We start from the raw sequence: 17,147 nt of genomic DNA, 5'->3' as shown, positions 1-17,147 counted from the left end.
TTCAGTACTCAATGAAAAGATCAAGAGGAGGTAAGAATCCAGAGGGAGGGGTCCAGGTGGAGGGAGAATATTGGAGGCGGGTAAAAGGATCCGTTGAACAGGGAGAGGACTGCTGCCCAAAGAAGTGAGCACGGAGATGAAGGCGGCAGAAGAAGAGTTCAGCATCGTGCCGAGCCCGAAATTCATTGAAATGAGGGTGCAAGGGTATGAAACTAAGTCCTTTGCTGAGCACTGAACGCTCAGCATCAGAGAGGGGAATGTCAGGGGGTATGGTGAATACATGGCCAGGGCTGGGATTGGAAGATGGGATGGGGACAGAGGGACAGGCAGGAGTGGAGGGTCCTGGACGGGTGCTGGTGTTGATGAGTTGTTGGAGCTTGAGTTCCTTTGCACCTGAAAGAAAGAGACAAAGTTTCTTGTTGAGGCATCGGATGAGACGAGGAATAAAATGAAACTGGGGGTAGATTAAGTGGGTGGTGCTTTTGGTCATAGAAGCAATTACAGCTGTGAGAGGGGTGATATTTTAGAAGGATTATCAAATGAGGCCATATGGCAGATGTGGTCAACATGTGGCTCTTTGATATTTAAAGTGCAACTCGCAGAAAAATATTGACTGAGCACCTTTTTGTGTCACAGTTTAATATAAACTGTTCTAAGAAACCCAAACTTGTCTGCTTGTCAGGAATAGAGGTCAGGAACTCCAAGTCCTGATAGTCTTCAGACTTCACACGCAGGTCAGGAATAGGCTGCACATGCGCACTTTGGCAACTTTTTATTTTTCAGGCCCTGGACAGGCCCTCTGCGCCTGCACATAGGGAAGAAAGAAGGGCATGAAAATCCTGGACAGGTGACTAGGTGCGGAGCACCGTAGCCAGCAATTGTACCAGAGAGATGGACAAAGAAAGGGGACAGGGAGAAGTCCCAAGAAGCCCAGAGGCAGGGACAGGAACAGGTCCCAGTTGAGTTAAGTAAACGAGAAACAGTCTCCAATTAAAGAAACTGCTGCAGGGAGCAGTCTTACACTTAGTGGCACTAAAAGAAGCAACTTGTGGTGTTGACATAAAAATGCACTTGGTGGAGCATTGACAAATGCCGATGTACCACTGGATAAACTTGTCAGTGTTGCAATGGATGGAGTACCTGCAATGGTGGTGGAACATGTAGGCCTAATTGCACTCTTGAAGAGAGTGATCCCAGATTTCCAGTGTTTCTCCCTATTTATTGCATCATGTAGCAGCCAGATACTTCAAATATGAAAATGGTCCTTGAAATTGTCAATTTCATCCTCTCAAATGGGAAGACTCATCGACAATTCAGAAACTTTATTGAAGAGCTGGATCTTGAGGACAAGCCTGACAGTGTCTCTTTCTACTGAATTATGAGGTGTCTATCAACCAGCAATGTCTTGAATACGTTTGAGGAATGGTTGGAGCCTATCATTGCTTTTGTTGAAGAAAGGAAAAGATCCTAATCAAAGCTGGAAGATGAGGAACGGCTGCAGGATCTGATGTTTCTTACTGGTATAATGAAACATCTACAAACTGTCAACTTGACACTCCGTGGGAAAGATAAGGTTATCTCTCACCTTACTCAGACAGTTTTCTGTCAGTTTTCAAAGTGACATACTCTCAAGAAACTTCAACCACTTTCCCCATCTCTGAAGGAGGATAAACACATTCCCTGATATTGAAGTACAAGATCACAAACTCGAAGAATACAGGGATAAATTACAAGGTCTGCTTGATAATTTTTGATGACTTGCAGAAGTTGAGATCCTTCTTCGCCTTTCTTGTAAAACTATTTGCGATTGATGTGGCCAACGATGGTTGTCCGATTCATCTGCTGTATAAATGGAACAATTGAACTTCCGGGAAGACCAGGGTCTAAAGGTAATGCATAAATTGCAATCTACAATTGAGTTCTGGAAGCAAGTGTCAGGAACAAAATATCCTCAACTCAACAAAACTATTGTGCGACTCATTTCAATTTTCGGCGCAACATACTGCTGTGAATTGATGTACTCTGAGGTTTGTAAAGTTGGAGCATGATGCAGTCCATATAAATAAACACATGACGGAGCCCCTTTGTACATACTTGACAACATATCAGCTGGATTTTCAAAGACTCAGGGACAGGGTGGAGACCCACAAGACCTCTACTAGCAGTAATTAGCCTGGATAAAGTTTGTTTGTGTCTTGTGGCTCTCAAACATCTGGAGATTATCATATGTGGCTTTTAGGTTCAGTAAGTCTGGCCACCCCTGCCGTATGGATTGAGCTAAGGAACAAAAAAGGGGCAGTCACACTGCTGGGAGTGTACTATAGACTCTCAAATAGTAAGTGGCAGATAGAAGAGGAAATATGTAGGCAAATATCTGAGAAGTGCACAAACAGTAGGGCAGCAATAGTAGGGGATTTTAACTACCCCAATAATAACTGGGATCATTTTAGTGTGAAAGGAATTAAGCAGAATTCTTGAGGTGCATTCAGGAGAACTTTTTTAGCTAGTATGTAGCAAGTCCAACAAGAGAGAGTGCAGTTCTGGACTTAGTTTTAGGAAATGAAGCTGGGCAGGTAGAAGGATACAAAATTGGCTGAAAAGTGGGAAGCAGAGAGTACTGGTCAATGGAGGTTTTTCAGGTTGGAGAAAGGCTTGTAGCGGAGCTCCGCAAGGGTCAGTATTGGGACCCTTGCTTTTCCTGACATATGTTAATGATCTAGATCTTGATGTGCAGGGGATAATTTCAAAATTTGCAGATGATATGAAGCTTTGGAGAGTTGTGAACTGCGAGTAGGAACTTCAAGAGGACATAGACAAGTTGGTGGAGCGTGCAGATAGGTGGCAGTTGAAGTTCAATGCGGAGAAGTGTGCGGTGATGCATTTTGGTAGAAAGAACATGGACAGTCAATATAAAATAAGGGGTGGAATTTTGAAGGGGGTGCAGGAGCAGAAAGACTTGGGTGTTTATGTACATAGATCATTGGCAGGACAGGTGGAGAGAGCAGTTAATAGACCATCTAGTATCCTGGGCTTTATTAATAGGGACATAAAGTACAAGAGCAGGGAGGTTGTGCTGAATTTACATAAGACCCTCGTTAGACCTCAGCTGGAATATTGTGTACAGTTCTGGGCACCATATTATAGGATGGATGTGAACACATTGGAGAGAGTGCAGAAGAGGTTTACAAAAATGGTCCCAGGAATGAGAAACTTTAGCTATGAGGATAGTTTGGAGAAGTTGGGACTGTTTTCCTTGGAGAGGAGAAGGCTGAGAGGAGACTTGATAGAAGTTTTCAAAATCATGAGGGGGCTGGACAGAGTAGATAGAGAGAAGCTGTTCCCACTCGTAAAAGGATTAAGAACTAGAGAGCACAGATTTAAAGTGATTTACAAAAGAAGCAAATGTGACATGAAAAAAGACTTTTTCACATAACAAGTACACTGCCTGGAAGTGTGGTGGGGGCAGGTTCAATCAGGGCATTCAAGATGGCATTAGATAACTATTTGAATAGAAGTGCAGGGGTACGGGGAAAAGGCATCTATGATAGTCTGTGGGGATCTGTTTGAGTGTGCCACAATGCTGGAGAATTCCAGCACAGTCTGCCTCTTACATATTTTATTCTTTAATATACCAACTAACATACCTGGAGCATGAGTATCAAAATAGCCATCCCAGAGAATGTTTTGGATGACATCTTACCAGCTCCAAAATAACCCACCTTGATTTGTTAGCGCATAATATGCACCCTAACTTCTATATCAATTTTTTGGGGAAAAATGTGTACACTATTCAGAAAATTATGATAGCAAGGATTATCCACAAAATGGATCAAGGTAAAGGGAAAGTTTGAGAATCTTTAAAGTCTATAATTTCTTGACAATATGATGCACTGACTCTTTCTCTACAATATACCAAGCTCACAGCTGTCAAGTCAAAGTTGAGTGTGGACCAACAGCAAACTAACCAAAAATACAAAGCTTCGTATGTACCAGGTTTGTGTTCTCAGCACTCTCCTTTACAGTAGCAAGGCATGGACGATTAATGCAAGCCAAGAAAAGCGGTTGAAAATTTTCCACCTCCTCTGCCTCAGACGAATATTGGGTATCTCCTGCCAAGACAGAATACCAAAAATGGAAGTACACCAGCATGCAGGGATCTCAGCATGTTTGCCATCTTGAGTCAACAGTGACTTCATTGGCTTGGTCATGTGAGCCGAATGAATGAAGGCTGCACCTCCAAAGACATGCTCCATTGCGAGCTTGCTATCGGCACGAGACCAGCAGGTTGCCCATTTCTGTGATGTAAGCAAGACTTCAAGTTGACCAAGATCAAAGTCAATGATTGGGAACTCCTCGCTGCTGATCTGAGTGACTGAAGACACTGTGAGGAAGGGCGTGGAAAAAGCATAATACAAAAGGAATGACCAGATGGTGGAAAAGAGAGCGCACCCAAAGGAAAAGACAAAAGTCTACCTCGGGCCAAGCTATTCATCAATGCCAGCTGAGGAAGGAACTGCCACTCATGAATTGGCCTCTACAGCCACAACAGACAATGTTCAGTACAGAAGTAGGGAGCAGTCCATCATCCCCTGAGACAGATGGATGTCAATACATTATGCCCAGGATTTTCCCTTCGGCGATTTGGGGGCAGGGCCCGCTTGCCGAGGGGAAAATGACACGGAAAGACGCCGGGAGGAACCCCCAACATCATCCTAGTCCATTTAAATCTTCAGGAAGGCAGGCGGACAGTGAAATCAGCGGTCCGCCCGCCGACTTGTCAATGGCCAATTAAGGCCATTGACAGGCTAATTAACCTTGTTAAGGACCCTGCCCGTCCAAGCTTAAGGCTGGCGGACAGGTCAGGAGCCCCAGTGGGCTCCAGATTATTCATGTAACTTCATCCACTGGTAGGATGAAGTTTCATGTCCATTTTTTAAAAATTTAATAAATTTTCTGTGTTTGTTATTACCTTGTCCCATCTTGTGTGACATTGTCACATGAGGGGAACATGTTAATAATTTTAATATTTCTCTATTTTTTTACTTTTCATACCTGTCAGTAAATTCCCTGAGACAGCACTTTGCCTTAGGGAGCAGTGCGCTCTTTTGCACGCATGCATGAAAGAGCGTACTCTGACAGTTGGGGAATCCCTCCCCTCCCCTGCACAGGAAGCACATAGCGCTTCCTGTCGGGCAGCCCGCTGGGAGGGCCTTCATTGGCCTGCCCACTGAAAATGGCGGCCGGCCCCGTTTCGGCAGCGGAGTTCTGCTGCCCACCCACCACCACGGTGGGGCCCACCCGCCAGCCATCTGAGGGCAAAATTCTGCCTTATGATTTTCTCTATGTATCATTATGTATTGACCAAAGGAAAGTTAGACTAGTAGTCATGTACTTATTGCTTACATAAGGCCTTACAAAATTAAAGAACAAAATAAAGAATGGGGTCGGCAGAGAGCCCTCCCAACTGTGGATTTCAAAGATAATTATCAAGAAATAAAATAAGATCAACTAAACCATTGAAGCAATACATATATGTCTATACATGTTTACAAAACTTAATGTTAACAAAATGTAAATTTAATGTGATCTGAGATGAGACCAGAAAGAAACTTAAAGGATAAAGGATAAAATTTGACTCACATTGGTTCAACTCAGTTCAAAGAGAGGCAGTCTTAGAATATTGAGTATTCCCAGTTGACTATCTTCCCTTCAGACCTTATCTTATATAGAGCAAGTTAAAATGTCCGTATGACGTGTTAGCTGATCTTATCAATAACAGATTTTGTTTTGGAACGAACTATAAAGAACCAGACGCTTACAGTTAAGAGGAGAGGACAATAACATTCCTGTAAGGCAGTGATAGAGATTGAGGATATTAGTCGTTGGTCGCATGGTGGGATAATAAGATCAGAGGTGTGTAGATTTTGCCCAAAGTAACCTAACAGTATAAAGGTAAAGCCTGTTCTGTCTAAAAGTTAGATTCTTGGGACAGTCATAAGTCTATTTGCCTTAAATGTAATCCACAAAAGACTGATCATTTTGAACTTCGTAGAGGAAGCAGGTTGTATTAATTACTTGTAATTAAATGCAATAATGTTGAAACATTGTATAAGAAAAATACTGTTATGTATATTAAAGCTTGCTGTTTAAAAGCACTCAGGCTGATTCATTTGGAAGTTATTGTTACAGGGTGAACAATCCTTTGTTATAACTGTAACCACAAGATATTAGCTAACAAGATGTAAATATTTTGAATAATCTGCTGAGTAAAGTAATATGGGTGAAAACATTGGGCCATTCAAATCTTGAAACAAGAACAGTTTCACTCACGGTAATGAGTTCTCACTTTAATTGATAACAAACCACACAATAGGGAACAGTGGGATTTATCATTCTACATTCTAAATGATGTCAAGCAAGTAATAGAGATTTTCTCTCAACAGCAAGCTAAGGCACTTCTCACAAGCAGGTTAAGGAGTAGAGAGTCAAGGCATGGAATGCAAAGGCATGACTAAAAGAAAGGATTTTAAGGAGAGAGATCTTTAGAAAGACTGCAGGAAATTAAGTAGAAACTTCAGAGAACAAAAGCATGGAGAATTGATGAATGAACAGGAGACAGGATAGTAGCCAAGCATGAGGAGCAGAGATATAGAAAGGAGATCCTATATTGTTGATGATGTAGGTGACCAAGGAGTAGCATTTTTAATTCATTCACGGTATGTGGTTGTCACTGGTAAGGTCAGCATTTATCTCTAATTGCCTTAAGTGAGTGGCCTGCTAGGCCATTTCAAAGGGCAGTTGAGAGTTAACCACATTACTGACAGTCTGGAGACATATATAGGCCAAACCAGGTAAGGATAGCAGATTTCATTCCCAAAAGGGCATTAGTGAACCAGAGGGTTTTCACAGCAATCTAGTACTTACATGGTCACTAATACTGACGCTAGCTTTTTGTTTCTGCTGCTGTTATTGTTTGAATTTTTGAATTTCCAATTATTATGCTGGGATTGAGGTGATTTCAGTTGTGAGTTGAAATGAGGAGTTGGTTAAAATGTTATTCATTCTCCTGGGACCTGGATTGATATCTGTCACATGTTGATGTGCTAGGCCTCCACTCAACCCAGGCCCTAGTGGATGCAAGAACATTGAACTTTGCACGAGTTTACAGTTTGATATGCACATGAACAATTGGGACTATGAATGGAAGCATCAGATTGAGGAATAAAGCATTATTTTCTGAGTTACATCTTTGTAATAGAGTGAAGGAGGATGTGGCCGTGTGGTACCTGCATTGATAGAAGTTTATGCCAATAACAAGAACTTGCAGAGTGCCCTTCATGGATCCAGTAGATGACATTTTCAGCCTGAAAGTAAAACCAGGACAGGGGTAGAATTGTTTAATACGTTGAAAAGTCTCAATCAGTAGCCAGAGTATCTTCAGTATGCAAGGTTTATTGTGGAGGGAAAAAAAAAGAAGAGTCTTTATCAGCTACTGCCCTTTAGAGTACTTGATGCCAGCACTGAGTAATAAAATGTGCAGAAATGGTTCCTTCACTTTCGGTGAGTCAAAATCCTGGAACTCCCTCCCTAACAGTGTTGTAAGTGTACCTGCACCACATGGACTGCAGCGGTTCAAGGAGGCAGCTTACCAACACCTTCTCAAGGACAATAAGGGATTGGAACAAATGCTGCCGTTGCCAGCAATACTTGCATCTCAGACACGAATAATAGAAAAAAAACACTTGCCTTATTAATCACAAGAAATTCACATTGTTTTTACTTGGGAGGAAAAAGAGCAATACATTTTAAAGTAAGTGATTTTGGATATATTTGTACTTGTGTGCAGCAGGTTCTTGAAGCTTCTCCAGAGCAGACTCAAACACAGTACTTTCACATAACAGAGAGTGAAGAGGACGTCCAGGGTACTCAGGCAGCTGTGGCAGCTCTTCAGGACCTGCGGTACAACACAGAAAATGGTATGTGAAGGAGTCCAACTTCCTGTATTAACTTTTACCCTATTCATATTAGAGAAGCAGAGTGGTGCGTTATTTGTGAATTAGTTTGCTTTGCTTCAATTTTGAACCCACCCAAGCATTAGGATAATGCATAATTAGAAGCATGCTAATAAAGTAATTACATGCTGATGGCTTCAGGACATATTATTAAAGCTGGAGTAACTTAATGGTGATGCCTAGATCTTTTTTATGACTTTATCCTAGCTCGCATGCACATTCAGGGCATTATGTATTTGAGTTCATAAACGTAATTTCCTGGTCAAATTTTTCTGTCTACACTTACCATTGTAACTTGCAATAGTAATATTTCCCATTCAGTTTTGTCATGGTATAATTGTAGATGGCAGCGCGGATTGACTTTCTAAAGTCTTTGTCCAAGATCATCATTGTTAGCAAAAACTGCATTCAACAGGTTTCTGCAAATCCACGAATAGTTTATCAATTTTATGCAATAGCATAAAATGCTAGAAATATACAGCATTTAGAAGCATAAAGTTTTGGTATAGCATTATAACTTCATTACTGAAGTTCGGCTGTATGGGTGCTGGTGTTGTGGTGATTCTGTAAGTAAAATCCTTCCAGTTGCAGTTAAAAGGCATTGATTTAGCCTCCAAGTGTATCATTGAACAGAGGAATCGGCCAAACACCAGAAGTCCCCAAGTTTGATTGCTTATTTCAGCTGTAGGCAGCTGGAATGTTAATTATTGGGCTGAGGCATAGAGACATAGAGGTCTATAGCGCAGAAAAGGCCCTTCGGCCCATCGAGTCTGCGCCAGTCAAACAAGGGCCTAACTATTCTAATCCCATTTTCCAGCGCTAAGCCCATAGCCTTGTATGCCATGGCATTGAAAGTGCACATCCAAATACTTCTTAAATGTTATGAGGGTTTCTGCCTCTACCACCCTTTCAGGCAGTGAATTCTAGGTTCCCACCACACTCTGGGTGAAAAAATTCTTCCTCACGTCCCCTCTAAACCTCCTGCCCCTTACCTTAAATCTATGCCCCCTGGTTATTGATCCTTCCACCAAGGGGAAAATTTCCTTCCTGTCTACCCTATGGATGCCCCTCATAATTTTATACACCTCATGTCCCCCCTCAATCTCCTCTGCTGCAGGGAAAATAACCCCATTCTATCCAATCTCTCCTCATAACTAAAACTCTCCAGCCCAGGCAACATCCTGGTAAATCTCCTCTGCACTCTCTGTAGTGTAATCACATCCTTCCTATAATGCAGATTCCAGAACTGCATGCAATACTCTAGCTGTGGTCTAACCAGCGTTTTATACAGTTTCAGCATAACCTCCTTGCTCTTATATTCTATGCCTCAGCTAATAAAAAAGAATTAAATGTGAGAACAGATTGCATGAATTTATGTTGTGGTTCCTTGAGTTTAGAAAGTTGAAGGTTGATCATAAAGGTCCAAAAATGATAAAGGGTGTCAATAGGGTAAATGCAGAACTATTCCCTCTGGTGGGAGAATTCAGGACAAGGGGGCATTATCTTAAATATAGAGCTAGGCCATTTAGGACAAAAATTGGAAGCACTTTTTCACATGAAGGGCAGTGGAAATCTAGAAATTGTTCCCTGATAAAGCTGGATTACTGAGTTAATTTAAATATTTAATATTTAAAACTAAAATTGATGTTTTTTGTTGGTAAGGACATCAAAGTGTATTGATCAAAATCAGTTAAATGGGCCATGACCATGTTGAATGGTGGAATATGCTTGAGGGGCCAAAAGACCTATTCCTATTCAAAAACAGAAACAGAAATACCTGGAAAAACTCAGCAGGTCTGACAGGTCTTCTGTTGAAGGGTCATGAGGACTTGAAACGTCAACTGTGCTCTTCTCTGCCGATGCTGCCAGACCTGCTGAGTTTTTCCAGCTATTTCTGTTTCTGTTTTTGTTTTGGATTTCCAGCATCCGCAGTTCTTTGCTTTAACCTATTCTTATTACTATGTTTTTCAGCTTCTGTTGTTATCTTTCTCTTCTATTTTGCTCTTCCTAGCTCAACCTGTTGTTGTTGGTAGCCTTTTTCTATCCCCTCCCTCAGTGTGCTTTCCCACACCTTCACTCCCAGCACATATCTTATCTCTTTATCCTTCCACTGTCCTTTCACCTTATTTTCATTCCTGACTCTCACTGTGTCCCCTTTCTTTCCTCTTTAGAACTCCTCATTGTTAACACACAATCCACTTTTCCTCACCCATAATCACTCTCCTGAGAGTAAGTGGTTTGATTTAAGAGCTGCCCAACCCTCAGCCTGTTTCCTTCTGATACTGTGCCACTCATATCTTCCCCTCCTATCCATTTCCGCACTTATGATTTGTATTCTTGCAAAATTCAGCTTACATATTTTATTTAAAAAGAGTCAAAATAGGAAAAGGATAGACACACGTATTTGCAATATGTAAACAACCCACTCGGTCCTACTAGTCCATGTCATTTGAACAAGTTGAGGAACAGTAGAATAGCAGTAATGCTGCTGAACTAGTAATCCAGAAGCCTGGACTGATACTTCAGAAATAAGGGGCAGAATTTTACCAGCCCTGAGAAGGCGGGAATGGAGGAAGGGGAGGACAAAGTGATGGGAACTGTGGCAGATCTGGTCTCTGACCATGTCCCATCCATAGAGAATTTTACTGATGGTGGGACCAGGAAGAGGTGGGCGGTCAACTTAAGTATGTAAAGGCCCTGTTACGGGCCACTTTATCAAGCCATCAGCATTTTGCCGAAGATGGATCAACGCCCCCCACCCCACCCCCACCACCCCACCATGTGGGGAGGCCGTCAGCTAAATAGAGGTAGCCTCCAGCATCAACGTGGTTGTTGTGGGGCAGATAGTTTTATCAAAAGGGAGTGCCATAGAACTAGGGAAGGGAATCAGAGTTCCAGTTTCTGATCACTATCCAAAGCATATATGCACTTATGTCAGTGCATGTGTGTGGATGCTGGATGAGGACAGAGGCAGGCTTAGCTATGATTAAATGCCCCAGGTTGCATTCAGTGTTTGGGTTCACACTTGCAGAATAGTATTGGAACTGTGGAATTGTGAAATAACTCCAAGCTTTCTGGAGTTGAAGGAGAAGAAATTAGGAAAAAAACATATTATTGATTTTATATCTGTTGTTTCTTATTCCTAGGGGATAGAATGGATTCGACAGCTGTAAACATTCTTCAGCAAATCATCGGTTTAGCGCCAGAGCACCATGACGGTGCTGTTGCTTCTGTGGTTACCATGGCACCAGGCACATTAACGGTTGTGGAACAAGTAAGATTTTTGTCCTCTTTTAGCTGGAATTAATTCTTGCAGCTTTTTAATGTCAAATGTAAATTCAAACTCAGAAGAGTACTTCTTACTGCATAAATGTAGCAGTTCTATTCACGCTTATGCTTCTAATCGTTCTTCAGTTAATCTTGTAGATTTATGTCATGGACTTGCACTGACTGGAAACTAAGATGCAATTTTCCAGCTCATTAGCTAACAGAGAGAGAAGAGATTGTCTTTTCATCAGTCTTGACTGGGTTGAAACCCTTGTTCCAGGGGTGACTGTTCTACCTCACTGTACCACCCAGTCATAGGGCTGAATTTTACAGGGTCTTTGGGGATGGGCTCAGAGTCTGGAAGACAGGCAAAATGGCTTGGGAAAGCATTTTGGAGGGATGCCCGTGTCATCTCACTGCTATGCTGTTTTGCCAGTGACAGGAAATGTCACAGATGGCTTGCTCACCTGAAGCCCAATTGAGCCACTTAAGTAGCTAATTAAGGGCTTCTTCCTGCCTCTGCTGACATTTTGCCAGTGGCAGGCAGACCCTTAGCTGCGAAAAGAGATCACCAGTTATCCCGGACGGCCTCCCAGTGGCTTTTGTGGGGATGGGGGTGGCATTCTTTTTGGGCTTCCTTTGGTTTACAAAGGGCCTCCCTGGTGGCTCATTAAATTGTTTTTAGCCAAAGATTCTGGCTTTAATAGCCAGCTGAACTATATTTCTCAAGCTGTGTGGAGTTCGCTGGGGTCACCAAGATGTTTGCATAATAAAGGTTGCTACTTCATTGAACCTGACAAGCTGGGAAGACCTTGATCAATGAAACTGAAGAACAGCAACCAGGTGAGAGACTGCTGTTCACAGCACTCCTTCTCAATGCACACTTTCACTGCTTGACAGGTGATTGCCAACTTCATAGGAGTCGCTTCACCTTTCTTGCACTTCACTCACCTTCAGCTTTCATCACGGCATATGAGCAGCTGAGACAGCTTTACCTTGGAAGGGCAAGTGGAGCATCACCATCTTAAGCTCCAGCTAGAGTAACGTCAGCACCAGCTTCTTCCCCTCAACCACATACCATTCTACAGGACAGAGAGAATAGACACAGTGATTCATTTCCAAGGAAGCAAAACTCTTAACACAGGGTTTGCAGGCAGAGGATCAGCTTTCTCAACATATCTGAGCAGCAGTATCTCAGGAGGCTCAGGTTTTCAGTTTTTTTAAATTCTTTCATAAAATGTGGGCATTGCGGCTAAGCATTTGTTGCCCATTCCTATTTGCGGTGATCCACCTTCTTGAACTACTGCGGTCCGCCTAATGCAGGTACACCTAGAGTGCTGTTACAGAGGGAATTCCAGGATTTTGATGCAGCAACAATGAAAAACTGGCAATATAATCCTAAGTAAGGATGATGTGCAGCTTGGAGGGGAACTTGAAGCTGTTCCCATGCAACTGCTGCCCTTGTCCTCCTAGATGGTAGAGGTCACAGGTTTGGAAGGTACTGTTGAAGGAGAGTCACTGCAGTGCATCTTATATATAGTACACACTGCTGCCACTGTGCATTGATGGCGGAGGGATTTAATGCATAAGGTGGCAGATGGGATGCCATTTCAAGCATGTTGCTTTGTTCTAAATGATATGGAGCTTCTTGAGTGCTGTTGGATCTGCACTCATCCAGTCAAATGGAGAGTATTCCATCACAATCCTGGCTTATACCTTGTAAATGTGTGGACAGGCTTTGGGTAGTCCTTAACCTCAATTCTCTGTTTTCTGTTTTGATGCCAGCTTGGTATCATTCTCCTACCTGACACCTGACTCCACGTGCTCCGACCTTAGTCATATGTCTACCGTGATACCTTATTTATGCTCTTCTGAAAATTCAAATATATTACATCTACTATATTTACTTATTTATTCTTTCTGTAACTTCTGTAACTGTGCAGAGATCAGTGCTGGGACCTTTGCTGTTTGTAGTAAACATAAATGATTTGGAGGAAAATGTAACTGGGCTAATTAGTAAGTTGCAGACGACACTAAGATTGGAGGAGTTGCAGATAGTGAAGAGGATTGTCAAAGGATACAACAGGATATAGATCAATTGGAGACTTGGGCGGAGAAATGGCAGATGGAGTTTAATCTGGACAAATGCGAGGTAATGCATTTTGGAAGGTCTAATACCGGCAGGAATTATACAGTAAATGGCAGAACCCTTAAGTGCATTGATGGGCAGAGGGATCTGGGTGTACAGATCCACAGGTCGCTGAAAGTGGCAACACAGGTGGATAAGGTAGTCAGGAAGGCATATGGCATGCTTTCCTTCATTGGCAGGGGTACTGAGTATGAAAGCTGGGAAGTCATGCTGCAGCTGTATAGAACCTTGGTTAGGCCACATTTGGAATATTGCGTGCAATTCTGGTCGCCACATTACCAGAAGTATATGGAGGCGTTGGAGAGGGTGCAAAGGAGGTTTACCAGGATGCTGCCTGGTCTGGAGGTTATTAGCTATGAAGAGAGATTGGAGAAACTTGGATTGTTCTCACTAGAGCGACGGAGATTGAGGGGCGACTCGATAGAAGTTTACAAAATTATGAGTGGCTTGGACAGAGTAGATAGTCAGAAGCTTTTTCCCAGGGTGGAAGAGTCAATTACCAGGGGACATAGATTTAAGGTGAGAGGATAAAACTATAGAGGAGATGTGCAAGTTTTTTATGCAGAGAGTAGTGAGTGTCTGGAATTCATTGCCAGGGGAGGTGGTGGAAGCAGGTACGATAGAGATGTTTAAGAGGCAGCTTGACAAATATGTGAATAGGATGGGAATAGAGGGATATGAACCCCGGAAGTGCAAAATGTTTCAGTTGACGGGTATTATGATCAACGCAGGCTTGGAGGGTCAAGGGCCTGTTCCTGTGCTGTACTTTTCTTTGTTCATTGTTCTTTGTTCTAACTTCTTCAATGGATTCATCAATATTGGTCCGGCATGCTCTTCCCATTTTCAAATTTGTGGTGACTTCTATTCTTAATATTTTTGGTTTCTAGCTGTTTTTCTATTACATTTTTGAGTAAGGATTCTTTCCCACTACCAATGTTAAGCTAATTGGTCTGTAGTTTCTGAGGCTTGTTCTACCTCCTTTTTAAATCCAGGAATAACATCAGCTGCCCACCAGTCTCCTGGCACTATTTCATTTTCTAAAGAATTGCTACATATTTGTAATAGTCTCTTGTGGTTTCCATTAGATTGTGCTTTTTTGGGGGTCTTAAGTTGAGGAACAGTGGAGAGAAGCTGTTACGTTTTTGGGAGGATTTTTTATGTAGAGCTCCAAACGGTGTGAAGGAGATAAATGAACTGATTTGTTGGCAAATTTCAAAAGCATGTAACAAAAATATAGTAATATTAGTCTTTATTAAACAAATAAAATAGAAAAATCATAGTGCTAAAAGTAAGAAAGGATAAGAATTTCTGATATTTTCATTGGAGAACTGTCTTGATCTTCTGTCCAGCAGGGAAGAAGGCAGTGTTAGACTGCTTCTGCAAAATGAAGCAGGGCAAGTGGAGTCTGTTACAGCAAGAGATCATCTAACTAACAGTGACAGCATAATTCGGTTTAATCCGGAAAAGGACCATATGAATATCAATGGGAAAATTGCTGAACTGGGAAAGAACTAATTTCAGTGATTTAAAAAGGTGTATCACAGGTAGATTGGAAAAACCAACAGTAGAGTAAATTGGTGATGGAGAACACCTAGAGAAGAGATATTTCAGGTGTAAACTAGGCATATTCCTTTGAAGGAAAATGGTAGACTATCTGAAGCTAATGCACTCTAGATGGTAAAATAAATAAAAGTCAAAATTAAAAGAAGGGGCTTATGACAAATTTCAGGAGCAAGATTCAGTTAATAACAAGAAAATTATGAAAATATTGGAGGAAATTGAAAGGGTTAATAACAGCAGCTAGAGCAAGATTGCCAGAGAAGATTAGCAGGCAAAGTTAAATTGTACCAAAAACATTTTACAAACATATAAAATGTAAATGGTTAGCTAGGGAATAGGTTAAGGATCTGAAGGGAAATCTTCATCTAGAGGCAGATGACATGACTAAAATATTAAGTGAGTACTTTGCATCAACCGTCACAAAGGAAGCAGACAATATACAGGTTACACTGGAAGGAAAGGGGGAAACAATGGAAACGATAGAGAAGATGTACTAAATAGATTAGCATTACTGAATGTCGGTATGGCACATGTTGCAAATGGAATGCATCCTATGTTGCTGAAGGAAACAAAGGAAGAAATAGGAGAGATATTGGTCACACTCTTTCAATCTTCATTTGGATACAGGAGTAGTGCTGGAAGACCGGAGGGTTAATAGGGCTACAACACTATTTGAGAAAGGGGAAAGGGATAAACCAGGAGAACTTTAATTAAGATAGTACCATAGTTGTTGAATTTAGAGCCATCGAGTCACAGGGCAAAATTTTTACCTCGGCAGGTGGGTGAACACCCAATGCGCTCGAGCATAAAATGACGCACGTAGATGTTGGGCAAGTATCCCAACATCAATGCGCAGTCATGCAATATTTCGGTTGGCTTGCGCGTGCAGAAACCGGCAGCACGCCCGCCGACCATTAAAAGGCCTGTTAAGGCCATTAAAGTCTCAATTAACTTACATTTCTCGCTGCAAAATGTGAGTGGCCTTTGCACTTTTTAGGAAACTTCATCCACGGGCGGGATGAGCTTTCCAAAAGCTAATAAGAATAAAATAAAAAATTTAAAATTTAATTAATAATATGTCCCAGCTCATGTGACAGTTTCACATGAGGAGATATGTTTTATAACATTTTTCAATTCTTTATTTTTTGTTTTGAAAACTCTTCATCTCCCTGAGGCAGCTCTGTGCCTCAGGGGGATTCTTAAACACACACGCAAAGTTCGTGCTTGCCCTCCTCCCCTGCCCTGACAGGCAGTGCTGAGCCATGCCACTCACGATTCATGCTGACCACCCCTGCCTGCCCCTGCCAAGCCCACCCAACAAGGGCTAAATTCTGCCCAAATGATAGTTACAACCTAGAAGAAGGCCATTCGACCTGTCATATCTGTGCCACCTCTCCATAAGAGCAACTCAGCGAGTCCACTTTTCCTCCTAGTTCTACAAATGTTTTCTCTTCAGATAATTATTCAATTCTCTTTTGAAAATTACGATTGAATCTCTCAGGCAATGCATTCCAGGTCCTAACCACTTACTGCATAAAAAGTGTTTTTCCTCTTGTCGTCTTGATAAAATCAAGTGTTAGACTGGAGTATCAGACTGGATATTTTTTGCTTAACCCACAATCTTCTAACTCAAGAGGTGAGAATGCTACTACTGAGTCATGACTGTCACATGAACTTTCTGAAGGCATTCGACAAAGTGAAAGCCCACCAAATTAAGGGGAAATAGAAAATAGAATAGTATAAATAGAAAATTAGCTTAGCAATAGGAAGCAAAGGATGGTAGGGGATGGATTTTTTTTTCTGACTGCGAGGTGGTTTGCATTGCTTTCCCAAGGATCAGTTTTGAGTCCATTAATCTTTGCAATTTTTTAAGCAAACTTAATGGTGTGGGGAGCAACATTGTAAAGTTTGCAGATGATCCAAAACTTGGGAAAGTAGTAGATAGCAAAGAGTATAGTTATAGACTTCAGATGGTAAGATGGGCAAACTCATGGCAGATGGAGTTCAATGCATACAAGAATGAAGTGGTGCACTTTGGGAGGGCTAATATGGAAAGACAGTATACTATAAGCAGTATAATTTTGAAAAGTGTAGATAAACAGAGACACCTTAGTGTGCAAATACATAAGACCATAAAGGTGCTAGGGCAAGTTTAAAAG

At 41.8% G+C, this 17,147-nt stretch overlaps 1 protein-coding gene across 7 annotated transcripts in view; it reads left to right on the top strand.

The window, feature by feature from the left end:
* The window catches only part of LOC121278994 (zinc finger protein ZFAT-like), a 200,713-nt gene that overhangs the window by 169,686 nt on the left and 13,880 nt on the right, over positions 1–17,147 (top strand). For 5 of the 7 annotated variants that reach the window (XM_041189692.1, XM_041189688.1, XM_041189691.1 and 2 more), the window contains 2 exons: positions 7,847–7,976; positions 11,159–11,286. In XM_041189692.1, the coding sequence (XP_041045626.1) occupies positions 7,847–7,976; positions 11,159–11,286 (258 nt within the window). Of the gene's footprint in view, positions 1–7,846; positions 7,977–11,158; positions 11,287–17,147 lie in introns of those variants that run through there. The other 2 variants (XM_041189690.1, XR_005943310.1) reach the window with 2 other exon arrangements.

This window comes from Carcharodon carcharias, chromosome 6 (genome assembly GCF_017639515.1).
Source record: "Carcharodon carcharias isolate sCarCar2 chromosome 6, sCarCar2.pri, whole genome shotgun sequence".
In the NCBI taxonomy this organism is placed as follows: domain Eukaryota; kingdom Metazoa; phylum Chordata; class Chondrichthyes; order Lamniformes; family Lamnidae; genus Carcharodon; species Carcharodon carcharias.
This window is presented reverse-complemented; position numbering and strand designations above follow the sequence as displayed.